This window comes from Adiantum capillus-veneris, chromosome 3 (assembly GCF_014529385.1).
Source record: "Adiantum capillus-veneris isolate H3 chromosome 3, ASM1452938v2, whole genome shotgun sequence".
Lineage (NCBI taxonomy): Eukaryota > Viridiplantae > Streptophyta > Polypodiopsida > Polypodiales > Pteridaceae > Adiantum > Adiantum capillus-veneris.
Window position 1 is genome coordinate 105,284,832 of NC_140933.1, and position 14,455 is coordinate 105,299,286.

Genomic DNA, 14,455 nt, shown 5'->3' on the forward strand with positions numbered 1-14,455 from the left:
CACAATCTTCCTGTACATGTTGACATCCTCAACAACATCACCCTTCTCTCCACTCAGCTTTGCATTCACATCCAAGGGAATAGAAATTGGCTTACAATCAGCCATACCATACTTTGACAACATGTCCAAAGCATACTGTCTCTGTGATAGCCATACACCCTCTGGAGTCCTGATCACTTCAATGCCAAGAAAGTAGCGCAACTCGCCTAAATCTTTCATTTCAAACTCCTGTTTGAGAAGACCCTTCACATGGTCAATCTCCATAGCATTGTCACCAACAATAATAAGGTCATCTACATATATGGTAATGACCACAATCCCCACATCACTCTCACGTACATAGAGTGAATGATCAGCATGAGCTCTCCTAAAACCAATACTGACAAGATACTTGGCAATCCTGTCATACCATGCTCTAGAGCCCTGCTTCAAACCGTACAAAGCTTTGAGAAGTCTGCATACATAATCTGGGTAACCTGGATTGACATAACCAGGTGGCTGATCCATATACACTTCCTCTTGCAACTCACCATTCAAGAAGGCATTCTTTACATCCATTTGATGCATAATCCATCCTCTAGATGCAGCCACTGCTATGACAGCTCTCACTGTCGTCATCTTTGCCACTGGAGCAAAGGTCTCCTCATAGTCTATGCCATACGTCTGTGCATAACCCTTTGCGACCAGGCTTGCCTTGTGACGCTCAATGTTACCATCAGCCTTATGCTTGGTTTTATACACCCATTTACAACCAATAGCTTTCTTGCCACTTGGCAATGGCACCAACTCCCATGTGTCATTTGCTTCCAATGCAGCCATCTCTTCATTCATTGCATCATCCCAATGCACATTTCCAACTGCATCCTCAAAACATGTGGGCTCCACATCCTGTATCACCTTAGCCATGTAGGCTTGGTGATGCGCTAGATACCCATCATAAGTCAATTTCTGAACTGGATTCTGACTCTATTAGATCTGCGCGGTCCTGGGTCACTCCTTTGCCCTCTAGCATCTTCTTGTACTTTCCTTACACCAGGTGTCCTGACAGCCGGAATTCCAAATTCCTCATCAAGACTTTGTTCAGAACCATCTAAATCCATGTCTACATGTGAAAAACCTGATGATGCATCAACCATAAAGGGAGGTTCATCAACCTTTTCCTTTCCTTTTCGTGATACATTCCCTGTACCTGTTGGTGGAGTAACCTGCGTACGTAGTCTACCATTCCATGGTTTCTCAACAGAGCCACGAGAAGAGGACTCTTGTGGTCCACTCAAAACCTGTGACTGTGGCCTCACATTTTGTACAACCACATCATCTTTTACATCAGCCCCAATAGTGCCATGTGCATTACTGTACCAGCTGCTCATCTCATCAAAGACTACATCTCTGCTCACTCGTAATTCTCGTGTAGTAGGATTGTAGCACCTGTACCCCTTTTGTTCAAGGGAATATCCCACAAGAATACATTTCTCTGCTTTAGGATCCAATTTCCTACGCAACTCATCTGGTACATGCACGTAAGCTATGCAGCCAAACACTTTCAAGTGTGCCAAATCAGGCTTTGTACCTGTAAACTTTTCCTCAGGTGTTACATCATGCACCGCAGCTGTAGGTGTCCTGTTCATAATGTACACAGCTGTATTTACAGCTTCAGCCCAGAAATGATGAGGCATGTTCTTCTCATTCATCAATGCACGTGCAACCTCTGCAATGTGCCTGTTTTTCCTTTCTGCGACCCCATTCTGCTGTGGAGTATATCTGCATGTAAACTGCCTGTGTATACCATGCATTCGCAGAAAATCTGAAAAATCATTGGAGAAGTACTCTCCCCCTCCATCTGACCTCAATGTCTTGATTTGCATATCTGTCTCCTTCTCAATCATGACTTTGAAGTCTTGAAAGTGACCAAACACTTCACTTTTGTTACGCATGAAGTAGACCCATACTTTCCTTGTATGGTCATCAATGAAAGAGACATAATACCTGCAACCATGTATACTTGCAGTATCGGTTGGACCCCAAACATCTGTGTGCACCACCTCAAGTGGCTTTTTACATACATTGCGCTCATGTGGAAATGAGCCCTTTGACTGTTTTCCAAACTGGCATGCTGCACACACTTTATGCATACCATCCACCTTGAATTTGGGCAAACCTTTTACAATCTGTTTTGATTGCATGCTGCGCAATCTCTGCTCATTGACATGGCCAATGCGTTTGTGCCAAATGTCAACATCAGCCACAACACCTGTGCCCTGTGCAAATAATGCAGATTTTACCTCAGGCATGTCTACATTCAGCGTAAACATTCTGCCCACACATTTGCCCTCTGTGATCAGCTTACAGCCATTCTGGAAATCTTCTACATAACAGCCATTTGGATTGAAGCGAACCTGCAAACCCTGCTCAGCCATTTGTCCAACAGAAACAAGATTCTTTGTAATGTTTGGGACATGAAGTACATCTGCTAAGTACTTTGATTTCCCACTCTTCGTATTTAGAGGTATGTCCCCTACATGAGCAATGGGGTGAGCTGTGTCATCTCCTGTCTGCACATAGCCTGACACATCTGGTTTGCGCATATCTCTAAACCACTCTCCACGAGACGTCATGTGATTAGAGGCACCTGAATCCACATACCAAACATCATCTTGGGTGGAATTCTCTGCAGTCATTGTATTCATTACATGTTGCATAACAAACATGCGCTCGTTTTTGCTGTCATCTGCATCTCTGCTAGTAGATGCATAGTTGCCCTGTTCTCTCTTTCTACTTGCTTTTCCCTTTGGACAGTCACGTGACATGTGACCTCTTTCACCACAAGTCCAACATTCTCTACTATCTGGAGTATGTTGCTGCCTGCTTGATCCTGCACCACGACCTCTTTGACTCCCCCTGCCTTGAGACTGGTTTCCCCTGCCACCTGTATTGTTTTGATTTGATTGACCTTCCAGAAATTGGCCCCTGCAACCCCTTTGGCCTCGACCACGACCTCTACCTCTACCTCTGTTGGAGTTAGAATAGAAGGCCTGTTCAGAATTATTTCTGCCATGAGAAGAAGATGTGTCAAGGTTCTTCTCCTCAAGAATAAGCATAGAAATCAAATCTTGGAACACGGGGATGTCGTCTCTTGTATTCATGGAAGACCTAAAATGTACATACTCATCTCCTAGACCATCCAAGCATGCACGGACAATGTCATCGTCTTCCACTGAGACTTTAATAGATCCAAGAGCCTCAATGATACTCTTGATCTTCAAAGCATAATCATTGATGGAGAGGTTGTTCCTCTTAACCTGATTTAGCTCCGACTTTAGTTGAAGCTTCCTGGCCTTGGTGTTCACCTCGAACACTCTGCCTAAGTTTTTCCATGCAATGGCGGGAGTTTCAGCATCCTGTAGATAGCCCATCATGCCATCTGTGATGCTCATAGAAGCCAATACATCACTTTGCTCTGGCCTTGTTGCCAGTCCCTCAAAGGTTTCCTTTGTTCTGTTGTAGCATTTGCCTCGGGAATCTCTGGTTCCTTTTCATTGTCTCCTTCTACATAGTCCCAATAACCTTTTCCTTTTAGGAAATTTGTTATTCTGAACTTCCATGCAAGGTAGTTATTTTTCTCAAGCTTCTCAGTAACAATCTGACTGAAACCGTCAGACATCTTGAAGCACTAAGACAAAATAGCTGCAATCTGCAAAAACCTGTAAATCTGCTGAACCTGCTATCGTGGTTCCTATAACGCTTTCTACACTCAACGAGTGTCCACAATCAAGCGTACATACAACCACTGTACTTGTACAGTAAATCTCTGTATACTGCACTTTGGAGACCTGTTCAGAAACTTCGGCATCTGGTCGTGGATTGCGAACGAAGGGATTGTGATGCTCTTGCTCTCTTAGCCTCTCTTGCCTGCACCAGGCTCTGATACCATGTAAAGAATGAGGATCCAAGAGAGCTACACAAGACAAGCACAAAGCACACAGAGATGGAAAGCTTCTTCTTCTTCTTCACAGAAAAGAGAGTACAAAATGACTAAGTGCTAAAGCTGAAAAGTAGCACATATGTACATGCGGTCACTAAGTGTGAACTCGCTAGAAGCGTACTAGGCTGGCACTATAAGTGTAGTCCAGCTGTAGAATCACTGGCAGAGCCAGCTCAAGGTGTAGAGCTCGACATCTCAACAAGTGTCACTTTGAGAAGATGCCATGTCTGCCAAACTGTTTACTCCTGGGAAAATTCGACAGAATTTCCTCTATAAAGTGGCCTCTGTACACAATAAACAAGCTATAAACAACAAGCTAAACACCTCTCCTCAAGAACTGGCAATATTTTGAAAAATTTTGACAGTCTCCCCTGTAAACGGAGCTCTGGAAACCAAAAGATAGCTCAAAAACAACCATAAATAGCTGACCAGTGACAAATCTAAAAATCTATGTAATATGCTATCATGTAAGCATACACTGTCTCCTGTCTCCTGTTTAGGCGATCACAGAACCTGTATCTGTTTCAAGACTGAACCCTAAACAATGCCTCAACGGCGTGACGCATAAGATGCAATCCAGTGTCTACACAAAGTCATACATCCTATGGGATAAAAGTCGCCGAAGAGGATGCGTGTAGAAGGGCACTCCAATAACCTAATCCACCTCACACTGGGTAACCCAGCCCGCAGTGCTTGGCTTCAAAAAACCTCACACACGATCCTCTCAGATGGCTCATCAAACTGCCCAGAACTAGCATACATCCTACAATAGACCAATCACTATCCTATGACCGCTGCGGCGGCCTGTCTGCTAGCATGACTCACAACTAGTATATCCACAATCACAGTACATCAATCTGCAATACATGCCAGTGGTGCCAAGCCGTCGTATGGCCACACCTCCCCTGGAACCTGGCAAGCACAAGAAGTAGCAATGCAGACTACAATATATATATCTGATGATATATATGTGTACCTCGTCTATAGATGATGCTTTGAAGACTAATGAGTGATGTATGTCGATGCCGATATTGATGCCGACCACCTCCTGCTTGCCAATCTACATGAGACGGGTTTCTTTGCAGTTGAAACCTATCTTTTGATGTAGTGCTCAGAACAAAATTCTGAGGGCATAAACAGCTTTAAAAGGGGGATAAAATCGTAGGTCGCCTGATGGAAATCAGAACGCTGAGTGTGAATTTCCAAGCTCCGGTGCAGAATCTGCCTGAAAAGTGCGCGCACGCGCGATTACGTGAAAACGCACTGAACCTTGCTCTGATAACAATTGAAGTCGCGGAGTGGAGCTTAGATCGACTCACACACACACACACACACACACAGATACACAGACAGAGAGCTTACACAATACGCAGAGAATTTGTTAAAGGGTTATCTCTGAATTTTATTATTCACAAAAGTATAAGTGAGTATATACAAAGAGTTAGTGATAAGCGAGTTAGGTGGGCAACTCCATATCCGTATAAGACGCCACTTGGGCTTTAATCCCAACATAGAGGAATTTAAAACTGGATCTCAAATGAATCTAGAAGTAGAATCGTATTGGGGAGACAAAGGATATGTACATTCTATGGAAAGTCAACCCCATTCGCTAAGAACACTACCATCCTATATGGGAGAGCACGAGGCCAAGTGAGATGTTATTGCAGTCCCATCCCAGAGACTATCTTCCAACAAGGTCATTGATTCAAAAGGGTTAATAGATATTCTATCTACCCTAGTCACCTGTACGATAACATTAGCCGAGAACTCAAAATAAGACCAAACATTTGGACTATTGTGGGAAATTGCCTAGAGAAATGTGGCATAGGAAAACCAATGACTCAAATCAAGGAAGGGATCAAAGAGATTGAAATGCCTCAGTTAAACACTAGTCCAGTGCCATTAAACAAGGTAGGCAAGTACTATGAGGGAGAAGATGGGAACAACACTCTTCTTGTGGAATCCCACGATGTAAAAATCATAGCAAACCTTGACAGTGAAGCTGGTGTTTCTATCGCAACAAAAGAGATCTCAAAACAATGGGTACCAGGTTGCAACTACAGCTTGTAGACAGACACGTGGAAAAGCCCCTAGGACTGCTAAAAAAGTAGTTGTTACTTCTTGTGGCATTGAATATGCTAATTCTATTGTTGATTTCAACAAGAAGAACAATTACCACATAATATTGGGAAGACCATTCATGTAACAATTGAAAATGGCCCAAGACTGGGGTTATGATCATATCTACTTGAGACACATGGAAACCACGACAAGAATAAATCTTAAGGATCATAGTTACAAGGATTTTGACGAGAACACCAATTGAGAAGTTTGATTCCGCTACGATAGCAGGATCAAAAACTTCCAGCATGGTTGGGTAAGCCTAATGAATTGTGGATGTGTGGAGCTTCGTATGCGTAATCTTAAAGCAAGAGGAGAAAGGGAAATCAAAGATGAGGATTATATCCGAGAACCATTTCCTTAAGAAGAATTAGAGCCACTAGAATGGGAACACATCTTGCATACTCTGGATGTGTGCACTCTTTAAGACAATCCAACAACAAAGTCTTGTGATGAAAATGACCTTGATGTCGTTCCTTACTTTGCAGTGAGTGTGATCCAAGAAAACAAAGAGAGCCATACATCAACAAGTTCTCAAGATGAAGAGCAAACAAAGGAATGTGGTGAATCAGAAGACAAAGAAGAAGACAAGTTTTATGACTCCATAGAACACTTGGAGCCTCAAGATGCTGACAAGGGAGATCCAGACAACCCAAAAGGTGACATGAACAAAACCTTAATTGATGCATGGTCTTATGATTGTCTAGGTCAAAGGCCCACGAATCAATGTCACCACTAAAAGAATAAAGTGCATCGTAAGGGATTCCAAAATCACGGGTGGTGACGCAACCGCAATAAGCATCCTTATACGTGGCTCCTATACATGAAGAAAAGACTCAACCAAGAAGAAGACGACCATGGAAACGAGCTAACAACGTGCTAATCAATGGACTAGGGAAGTACTTTCAAAAACAATAATTCAAGAGCAAACAAATAGTAACTTTCCATAACCAACCACATCACCAAGGGAAAGTGCTAGAATTCAACCTTGTTGAGGATAGTAGTGATAGTGATGATTCGTATGACATCCCCTACAAGGAACTCGGGTCATCATTATCACTAGCAGCTTTCGCAACAACCATGGAAGACCAAAAGCAAAGAACAACAAGTCAAAACCAAAAAGTTTGACAAATTTGGATACCAAAGAGCCAATTCAACCAAAAGTAAGTATGGATCAAGAAGACAAAGATCTCTAATGAACAGTCACAAGATCCAACACTAAAAGGAAAACAATCGAAGTGTGCAAGAACGGTTAAGAAAATCACAAAGTTGCAGGCTTTTGCAAATCAGATTTGGGTTCCCAAGAAGTTGATTCAAGCACAAAGAGGTCGGGGCTCTTTATTTGGATTCAGAAATGGTTAAAGTATAAAATCCAAAAGTTTGAATCCCGTCCCCAACCAAGCATACAAGGGATGAAGCAAAGACCAGTGAAGACTCACGCAAATACAAGGTGGATCCCAAAGAATTCTCCAAACACAAACAAAGCAGGGACAAGTATGGGTTCCCAAACGAGCACCATCAATGAAATAGCCAGTAATCACAAAGAAGTGGATCCCAAAGGAAACCAATAAAACTATTGTCACTACACCGCCGCTTGAATTATTTCAATTCCTCCTACGATTATAGTACAATTAGAAGAGATCACGTTACTCACTTCACCACTACATGTTGCACAAGACTTACAGATCAAGAGATGAAGTGAATGCACAGGAAAAGCTCGAAATCAAAGTAACCAAAGGCAACCAAAGAGGAAGTCCAAATCTCTCTACAACTTTCAATCAAGCAAACGGCACAGGAGCTTCAAAGACCATCACATTGCTTAGAGTAGGAAACCTCACCAAACAAATGCCAATAAGCAAATTGCTTATACCCACATCTTGCACAACGTAAATCTTTTCCATGCATTGGTTGGGTATGCATAATAGGGCTACATTACAAGGCTTGCATTGGCACAATTTTTAATTGTCCAAGCATTGAACATACCCTTGACGATACCCTATCTTCCAAGAGGACTCTAAATAGGAGGGAGGCATTCTAAATGTGGACCTAATGTTATGAATATTAGAGCGAAATGTTTTGTGACATGCATTGAATTTTTGCGTTTGATTGTGATAATTTTTTGACAAAATTCAACGTATATGTCCTCATTATAGCGTTACAGGAGGAGTACGGGGACAAAATCCATATATGAGCCCCTAGGGACATGTGTATAGTGTACATAGCATTTAAAATTCTATTCAAATGATTTCACTTTTTGTTAAGTTGATTTTTGGCTTGTTTAGTTATTTTTTGAGATTTTCTTAAGAAAAACATGAAAAAATCCATAATCCATATGAAGAAAAGACTTAAGATATGCCTAGCAATACAAAGAGCAAGTACAAGAAAATGACAAAACTTCACAAGGTATGTCTCAAAAGCCATATGCACAAAGCTATAATGTTAAGAGGTAAGAAAAGAATGATGATCAATCTTCAACAACCATTAGGAAGAGGATGGGATCTAGGAGGACCTCTTTATTTGCCATGAGATTATGGAGATGATTAACATTTTGACAAATAGATTCATGCCATGTGTGCGAGAATGGTGGGTGTGTAAGAGAGATTTAAGAATGATCAAAGGATGTACTTTTTTCACCAAAAAAGGGAGAAACAACTTTTTGATTTTCGACCTTCCATAACTTATACATACTATCTCCGATTTCACTGGAGATTATAGATCCATAATCTACACATCCAGCTCTTTCCATAGATATGCTACACAATATGATTTTGTTCGCTAGATTTTGAATTTCACTTTGGGGGGAAATTTTGAGTTCAAATAAACTAGCCGTTTTACTTGTTTGAATTCAAAAACAATCTTTTGATTGCTTCCTTAATACTAGAGGTTTGACTCACATAAACTGCCAAATAAAGAGACCCTCCTAAAACTCCATTCTCTTCCTAATGAATATGAGGCCAAAAATGATTGAGAATGGTCATAAAACTCTGGGATGGCCTACAAGAACAAAGAAAATTGGTGATGCAACTAAAAAAAAGCACCCATCAAGTGTAAAGTTGTGTATTTGACACTTCATGTGACTACAAGGCCGTGTACAAGAAGTAGATCTATATATTGTACACATTATATCTTGTATGTGACTTAATGAATCCTAACAAACAAAAGGGACTAACAATAGTGACCAAAAAACAAAACAAAACAAAAAGGATGGAGATAAAAATGACAATGCAGTCATCGACCACGATAGATGTCTGCAAGAGCAACCAAGGGTCAAGCCAAATTTTCGTCATCAGTATTGGTTCTACATGTTTAAAGGATGCTCAAGGTTTAACTTATTTCAAGTTGGACAGCCAAAAGAAGCCACATATGCCATCAGCAATTCTCAAGATTGAATTCTCCTTACTGCCTTCCCCGGTGCTGCTGGTTTTAAAAACGAAGGGGACATGATGCACAAGAGGGTAGCCTGTGAACTAAAACTTGTGTTTCAACGAAATAAATAAATCAGAGAAAAAAATGAACCACAATTGGTTAAAAAATGGCAAAAAACCATTATGTTTCTACTGAAAAGATTATCTCCTTTTTACCAGCAAACATGATGAAAAAGAGTACAGAACGGACCTGATTCCAGGGATAATAACAGAAAATGAAAGCTGACATCAGAGCCAGTTGCTGATATTGTAACAGAAAAACTTGCTTCCATTCAGCATAGCTACTACCAAACACAGTATGGGCAATTACGTCAGCTGCCAAAGCGTGAAACTCTTTGAAAGCATCGACTTCCTTGCACAAAGATTCTGATTTCCATTTCTCCAACATGGCACTTGTCAAGTCCACAATTGTTGGAACCATTCCCTATCAAAGTACATGTTATGAATTGTACGCAGCTCGAGTGTTTTTTAGCAGACATTATCAACATGTGTGGTCAATTTAGCTAGAAAAGCTACAGAATGGTCCTATACCTTCAAGTTATTCAAAAAAAATGCAGGGTGCACTACCCTCTTGTGTTGTGTCCACTTCTCCCCTTCCAGAGTAATAAGCCCATTAACCAGTATGTCCAGCAGTTGAGCAGGAACGTTTGGCTTTGCATAGTGACCAAACTTATTAAACAACACCTCTTTGCAAAGCTCAGGATCAACAACAGCTAATCTAGCCTTCCAACCCAGCCAATAGAGGTATTGTTTGCCTGCAAAAAAAATTCCGTGGTTGATCAATTGTATGGCTTGAGGAAAGTAATATACCTAGATGAATCCAGGATATGCCCAGATTCACCCTTATAGGAAACTGCAAGGTATAGACCCATGGTAATCACCCACAAGACAATATAACCATCAACTCCATCATGCATAGTATTGACTAAATACCACAACATCCCCACTAACGTCATCAATGCCCAATAGTGGGTGTAGAACTAGGTACTAACATATGCTCCCAAACACAACACACAACACATGCATACACACATGAGCATACATCAACAACTTTCTGTCATGACTTCGGAGATCAAGGGCAGACTCGGCCATAATGAAGCCTAGTGCTAAAAGAAGCATTAAATAGGAGTAATTAGCACAAAAATAAGGTAGTTGATAGGGCATACGCACCACAAAAGATAGAAAGAAATAGCACCATATCAACTGGTCGTAACTTGGGCAAAAGCTTCACAATGTGAAGTCTGAATCAAGTGATTTTGTGAGGGTGTTCGAGCCATTCCGTACTTTTTTTTTTAACTATTGATGTGTTATTTCAAATCAATTTTGAACTTTAACATGCCTATTCAGGGTTCAGTGTTCAACATCATATAAGGCCAAATTCACCCTTAAGGTGCAAGGTATAGATCCATGGTAGTCACCCACGAGACAATATAACCATCAGCTCCATCGTGCATTGACTAAACACCATGACATCCCCCCTAGTGCCCAATAAGGGGTGTAGAACCAGGTACTAACATATGCTCTCAAACACTACACACACACATGAGCATACATCAACACAAAGTTCAACGTACTGAGTTTCAGACAATACTCCACAGATCGAGGGAAGAGTCGGCCGTAATGAAGCCTGACACTAACAGAAGCATTAAATCAAGATCATTAGCACAAAAATGAGGTGGTTGATAGGGCATACGCACCACAAAAGATAGAAAGAGTTACCACAGCTAGTAGCAACAAGGCCAACTATCAAAATGGTCTTATTAAGACAAGAAATTAAGCTAGGAACACACTTTCGAGCTTGTAAATCTCGAGAATATTTCATTACGAACATCATTCATGCACCTTGCAATACCAGCCCAGAAAAGATTGCCATTAAGGGAGTGAGCTGATGCAACAAGGACTTGTACTTGCCAAGCAAAAAATCTGTTATAGACATCATTTAAACATTGCATTCCAGCTCATATAAGATTAAACACTACGACTTTGGTACAAATAACAAAGGCCTCTATGTGTATGCATGTGTATTTGAGAGAGAGAGAGAGAGAGATTTCAAACTGACATAAAGAATATAGTTTACAGAAAAATGTATACGCGCGCTGTGTAAGGAGTGTGAGGGTCAATATTTTTTAGAGATCTGCTGTGTGTGTGTGTGTGTGTGTGTGTGTGTGTGTGTGTGTGTGTGTGTGTGTGTGTGTGTGTGTGTGTGTGCACGCGCGCACGCACGGTGCACACTGGTGTGGGACACCCTGCATATCCGCTTTTTCATACCCTCGAAACATGCATCAGTGCTGCAAACTATACATTTTCCTTGCGAGTCCTGATCACATGTGTTTTGCAACGGCCTAGAGGTGAAGCAAACAGATGGTTTTCACAAATGCAGAGAGCACATGGCTACTTCAAAGTTGGATGAGATGTATCCAATACAGAAATTCTTCTCTCAGGTTTCAGTTGGACCTAGGAGGGACAAGACCTCTCCAGTGAAGTCTTTTTTTCCTGTGCAAGAGCTCATGGATCCAGTAGCACAGCATGCTCTCCACGCAATTATCTTATTTTTTCTTGGAAAGATGCCCACGACATGAGAAATTGCAGTATATCATCCATCGCCCGATCTCCTGGGGAATAACATAAATCAAACCCTCAGTAAATCTGAGAGGCATCTCATCAGTGTCCATAAAATGCTAAATCCTAATGAAGGCCATGGCCAAGAAGATCCCAATAACCACATAAAGAAGGTAGGAGTGTGAGGGCCTACAAAGCATCAAAAACCCAACATCTGAGAAGGCCAGGTTAGCCGCATGCTATCTGTAACACTCTGCCTGATGTTAGCCCACACAGGCATCATCACCTCAAGTCCGGCTTTGTGCAGAGTACAAGCAACCACGGTGGAAGCAAAGATTTCAAGCAATCCTAGACAACAACAGGACTACTAGCACATAACTTTCTACAAAGATATGTTGTGTATGCACCTTTTCACGCACACTACCTCAATGCAAGCCTATGCGAGGAATATGTAACACACGAAAGAATGTTAAAGCATTCCCCTACGTTTGTAAGCATCAATCAAAAAACCATTTCAGAACAATATGAATCTCAAACTCTCATCCTGAGATATAGATAAGGGCATACCATACTTCTCAGACCATATGGAAAAATCAGGCAGGACGCGAGGCATAATATTGTGGGTGACGTGAGGCAGGGGAGAGGCTCTGATGGCCTTTGTCGTGGCAGAAATCTCAGGAAAATTACCGACAAGGACGCGGTAAGAGGGGCCGCTGACACCTTGAGCCCTCAAGCATCTCTGAATGCGCAAAGGCTCCCATACAAACAAAGAGAGCGACTTGCGTAGAAACGTGAGAAGAAGCAAGAGAAGCAGAGCCGCTACTGCCAAGAAGGCCATGGAAAAGCAGTCTAGAGCTGCATGCGAAGCAAGAGAAGCTGGGCTTTTTTAGCTCCATTCGGGCTGTGCGCTCTACGCAGACGTCCTCCTCGGTACGTTCCGGAGTTAAGGCCCCTTTCAGACTGCCAAACAGGAGGGCATCGACTGCAAGGCTCGTAAGCAAAGCTGACAGAGCTCTTAGCATCCAACGGCCTCTCAGCAGCAGGCCAGATATCGAGATTCGAACACCGCGGAGAGCTTTCCCGCTCTGCTGAACGGTGTATAAATTTTGAAGAAACCCAGAAGTCCTGCAAGCGGGGGCGGGCCCTCAGCACTAAAGGGCACGGGTCATTTAATGAAGTCCAGGCGGTGGGATCCACGGCAATGAAGTTCGAACGCGCGTAGCCGTAGGATGTCGGGGTAAACTAAGACATGGAAAAGTAAATTTGAACAAGCAGCGGGACCTGTCCAAGTTTATTTATCATTATATAGTTTGCCCATATGTCAACTTTCCTGTTGCGGACGTAGCGGTTAGTGCATTGGGCTTTCATGAGGGTGGCGAGGGTTTCAAGTCTTCGTGCCTGCAACGGATGCCCATTTTTTTCCGTCCTCAATCTTCCTCGAGATCCCCCCTTTCAACCTCGGCCGCCGATCCCATCTCTTTCTACCTGTGCCCTTTGGTGCCGTGGGGGGCCGAGGGAGGGGCGCCGACAAATTTCCTAGCGCACAAACACGACTGCCCTTGCTCTCTAGCAGCACCAACAAGGGTGGATCTCGAGTTAAAATCCGTCTCGTTCACTTTAGGGCAGTTTCGCACGGGCTTGGGTTGACCCCGTGCGAGAGATTTGCACACGGCATCTCTCGCACACGGCTGGCAGAGTTGAACGAGGATTGGCCAAGCTCCACTCTGCCGAAAACGGACCGGCAACACATTAAACCAGAGCGTGTGGGCCACCCCAAGCGCATGCTAGCGGGCAATTTTTAAACTAATTTTTTTTTCGCAAGAAGACCCTCTTGCGTCGCACACTGGTTGTTGCAGGCGGTCTGTAGACGGTCACACCAAGCACGTAGCGGGCGTCACAGCCGTGCAAATGCTCAGCTATCTCCAGGCAGCATTCAACGCGGGGGTGGGATTGGGGTAGAGTCGGTGGGGGTGCCACTGCAGCGTGTGGACGCGTCCTTATTAGGGTGTGATAGGAATCCTTGAGGAATCTTGGAATGAATTGAATAAAATGAGGCAGATGCCCTTATTATGTGCCAACGATTTTTTTAAAAAAATCGTTGATAGCACAAATCTGAGGCGATGCCCACTCGGATGTAAATAAAAACGGCAAGGTTGTGTGCCAATGATGGGGCCTGCAGGAAGAAAGTGAAGCAAAGGGCAGAACGGCAAGGTTGTGTGCCAATGACAGAGCCTGCAAGAAGAAAGTGAAGCATAGGAAGGCTTCTGCCGATGCGTGGGCAATTTTTAAAAAATCATTTATAGCACGAATTTGAGGCGATGCCCACTCAGATGTAAATAAAAACGGCAAGGTTGTGTGCCAATGACGG

At 42.7% G+C, this 14,455-nt stretch overlaps 1 protein-coding gene across 3 annotated transcripts; it reads right to left on the reverse strand.

The window, feature by feature from the left end:
- Positions 1–8,672: 8,672 nt before the first annotated feature.
- On the reverse strand, positions 8,673–13,156 carry LOC147461444 (cytochrome P450 CYP72A616-like). Of its 3 annotated transcripts, XM_086509004.1 has the most exons (6): positions 12,655–13,156; positions 12,101–12,140; positions 11,103–11,155; positions 10,060–10,283; positions 9,719–9,952; positions 8,673–9,563 (listed from the first exon to the last, which is right to left on the reverse strand). In XM_086509004.1, the coding sequence occupies exons 1-6, from the start codon at positions 12,923–12,925 to the stop codon at positions 9,483–9,485; spliced, it is 903 nt and encodes a 300-aa protein (XP_086365130.1). In that variant the 5' UTR covers positions 12,926–13,156; the 3' UTR covers positions 8,673–9,482. The 3 variants fall into 3 exon arrangements, 2 of the variants coding, with proteins under 2 accessions (XP_086365130.1, XP_086365129.1); XM_086509003.1 differs by lacking the exons at positions 11,103–11,155; positions 12,101–12,140 and having other exon boundaries at positions 9,504–9,952; positions 12,655–13,152; XR_015187596.1 differs by lacking the exons at positions 8,673–9,563; positions 9,719–9,952; positions 12,655–13,156 and adding an exon at positions 12,281–12,648 and having other exon boundaries at positions 10,194–10,283; positions 11,103–12,140.
- Between the last annotated feature and the right edge of the window lie 1,299 nt (positions 13,157–14,455).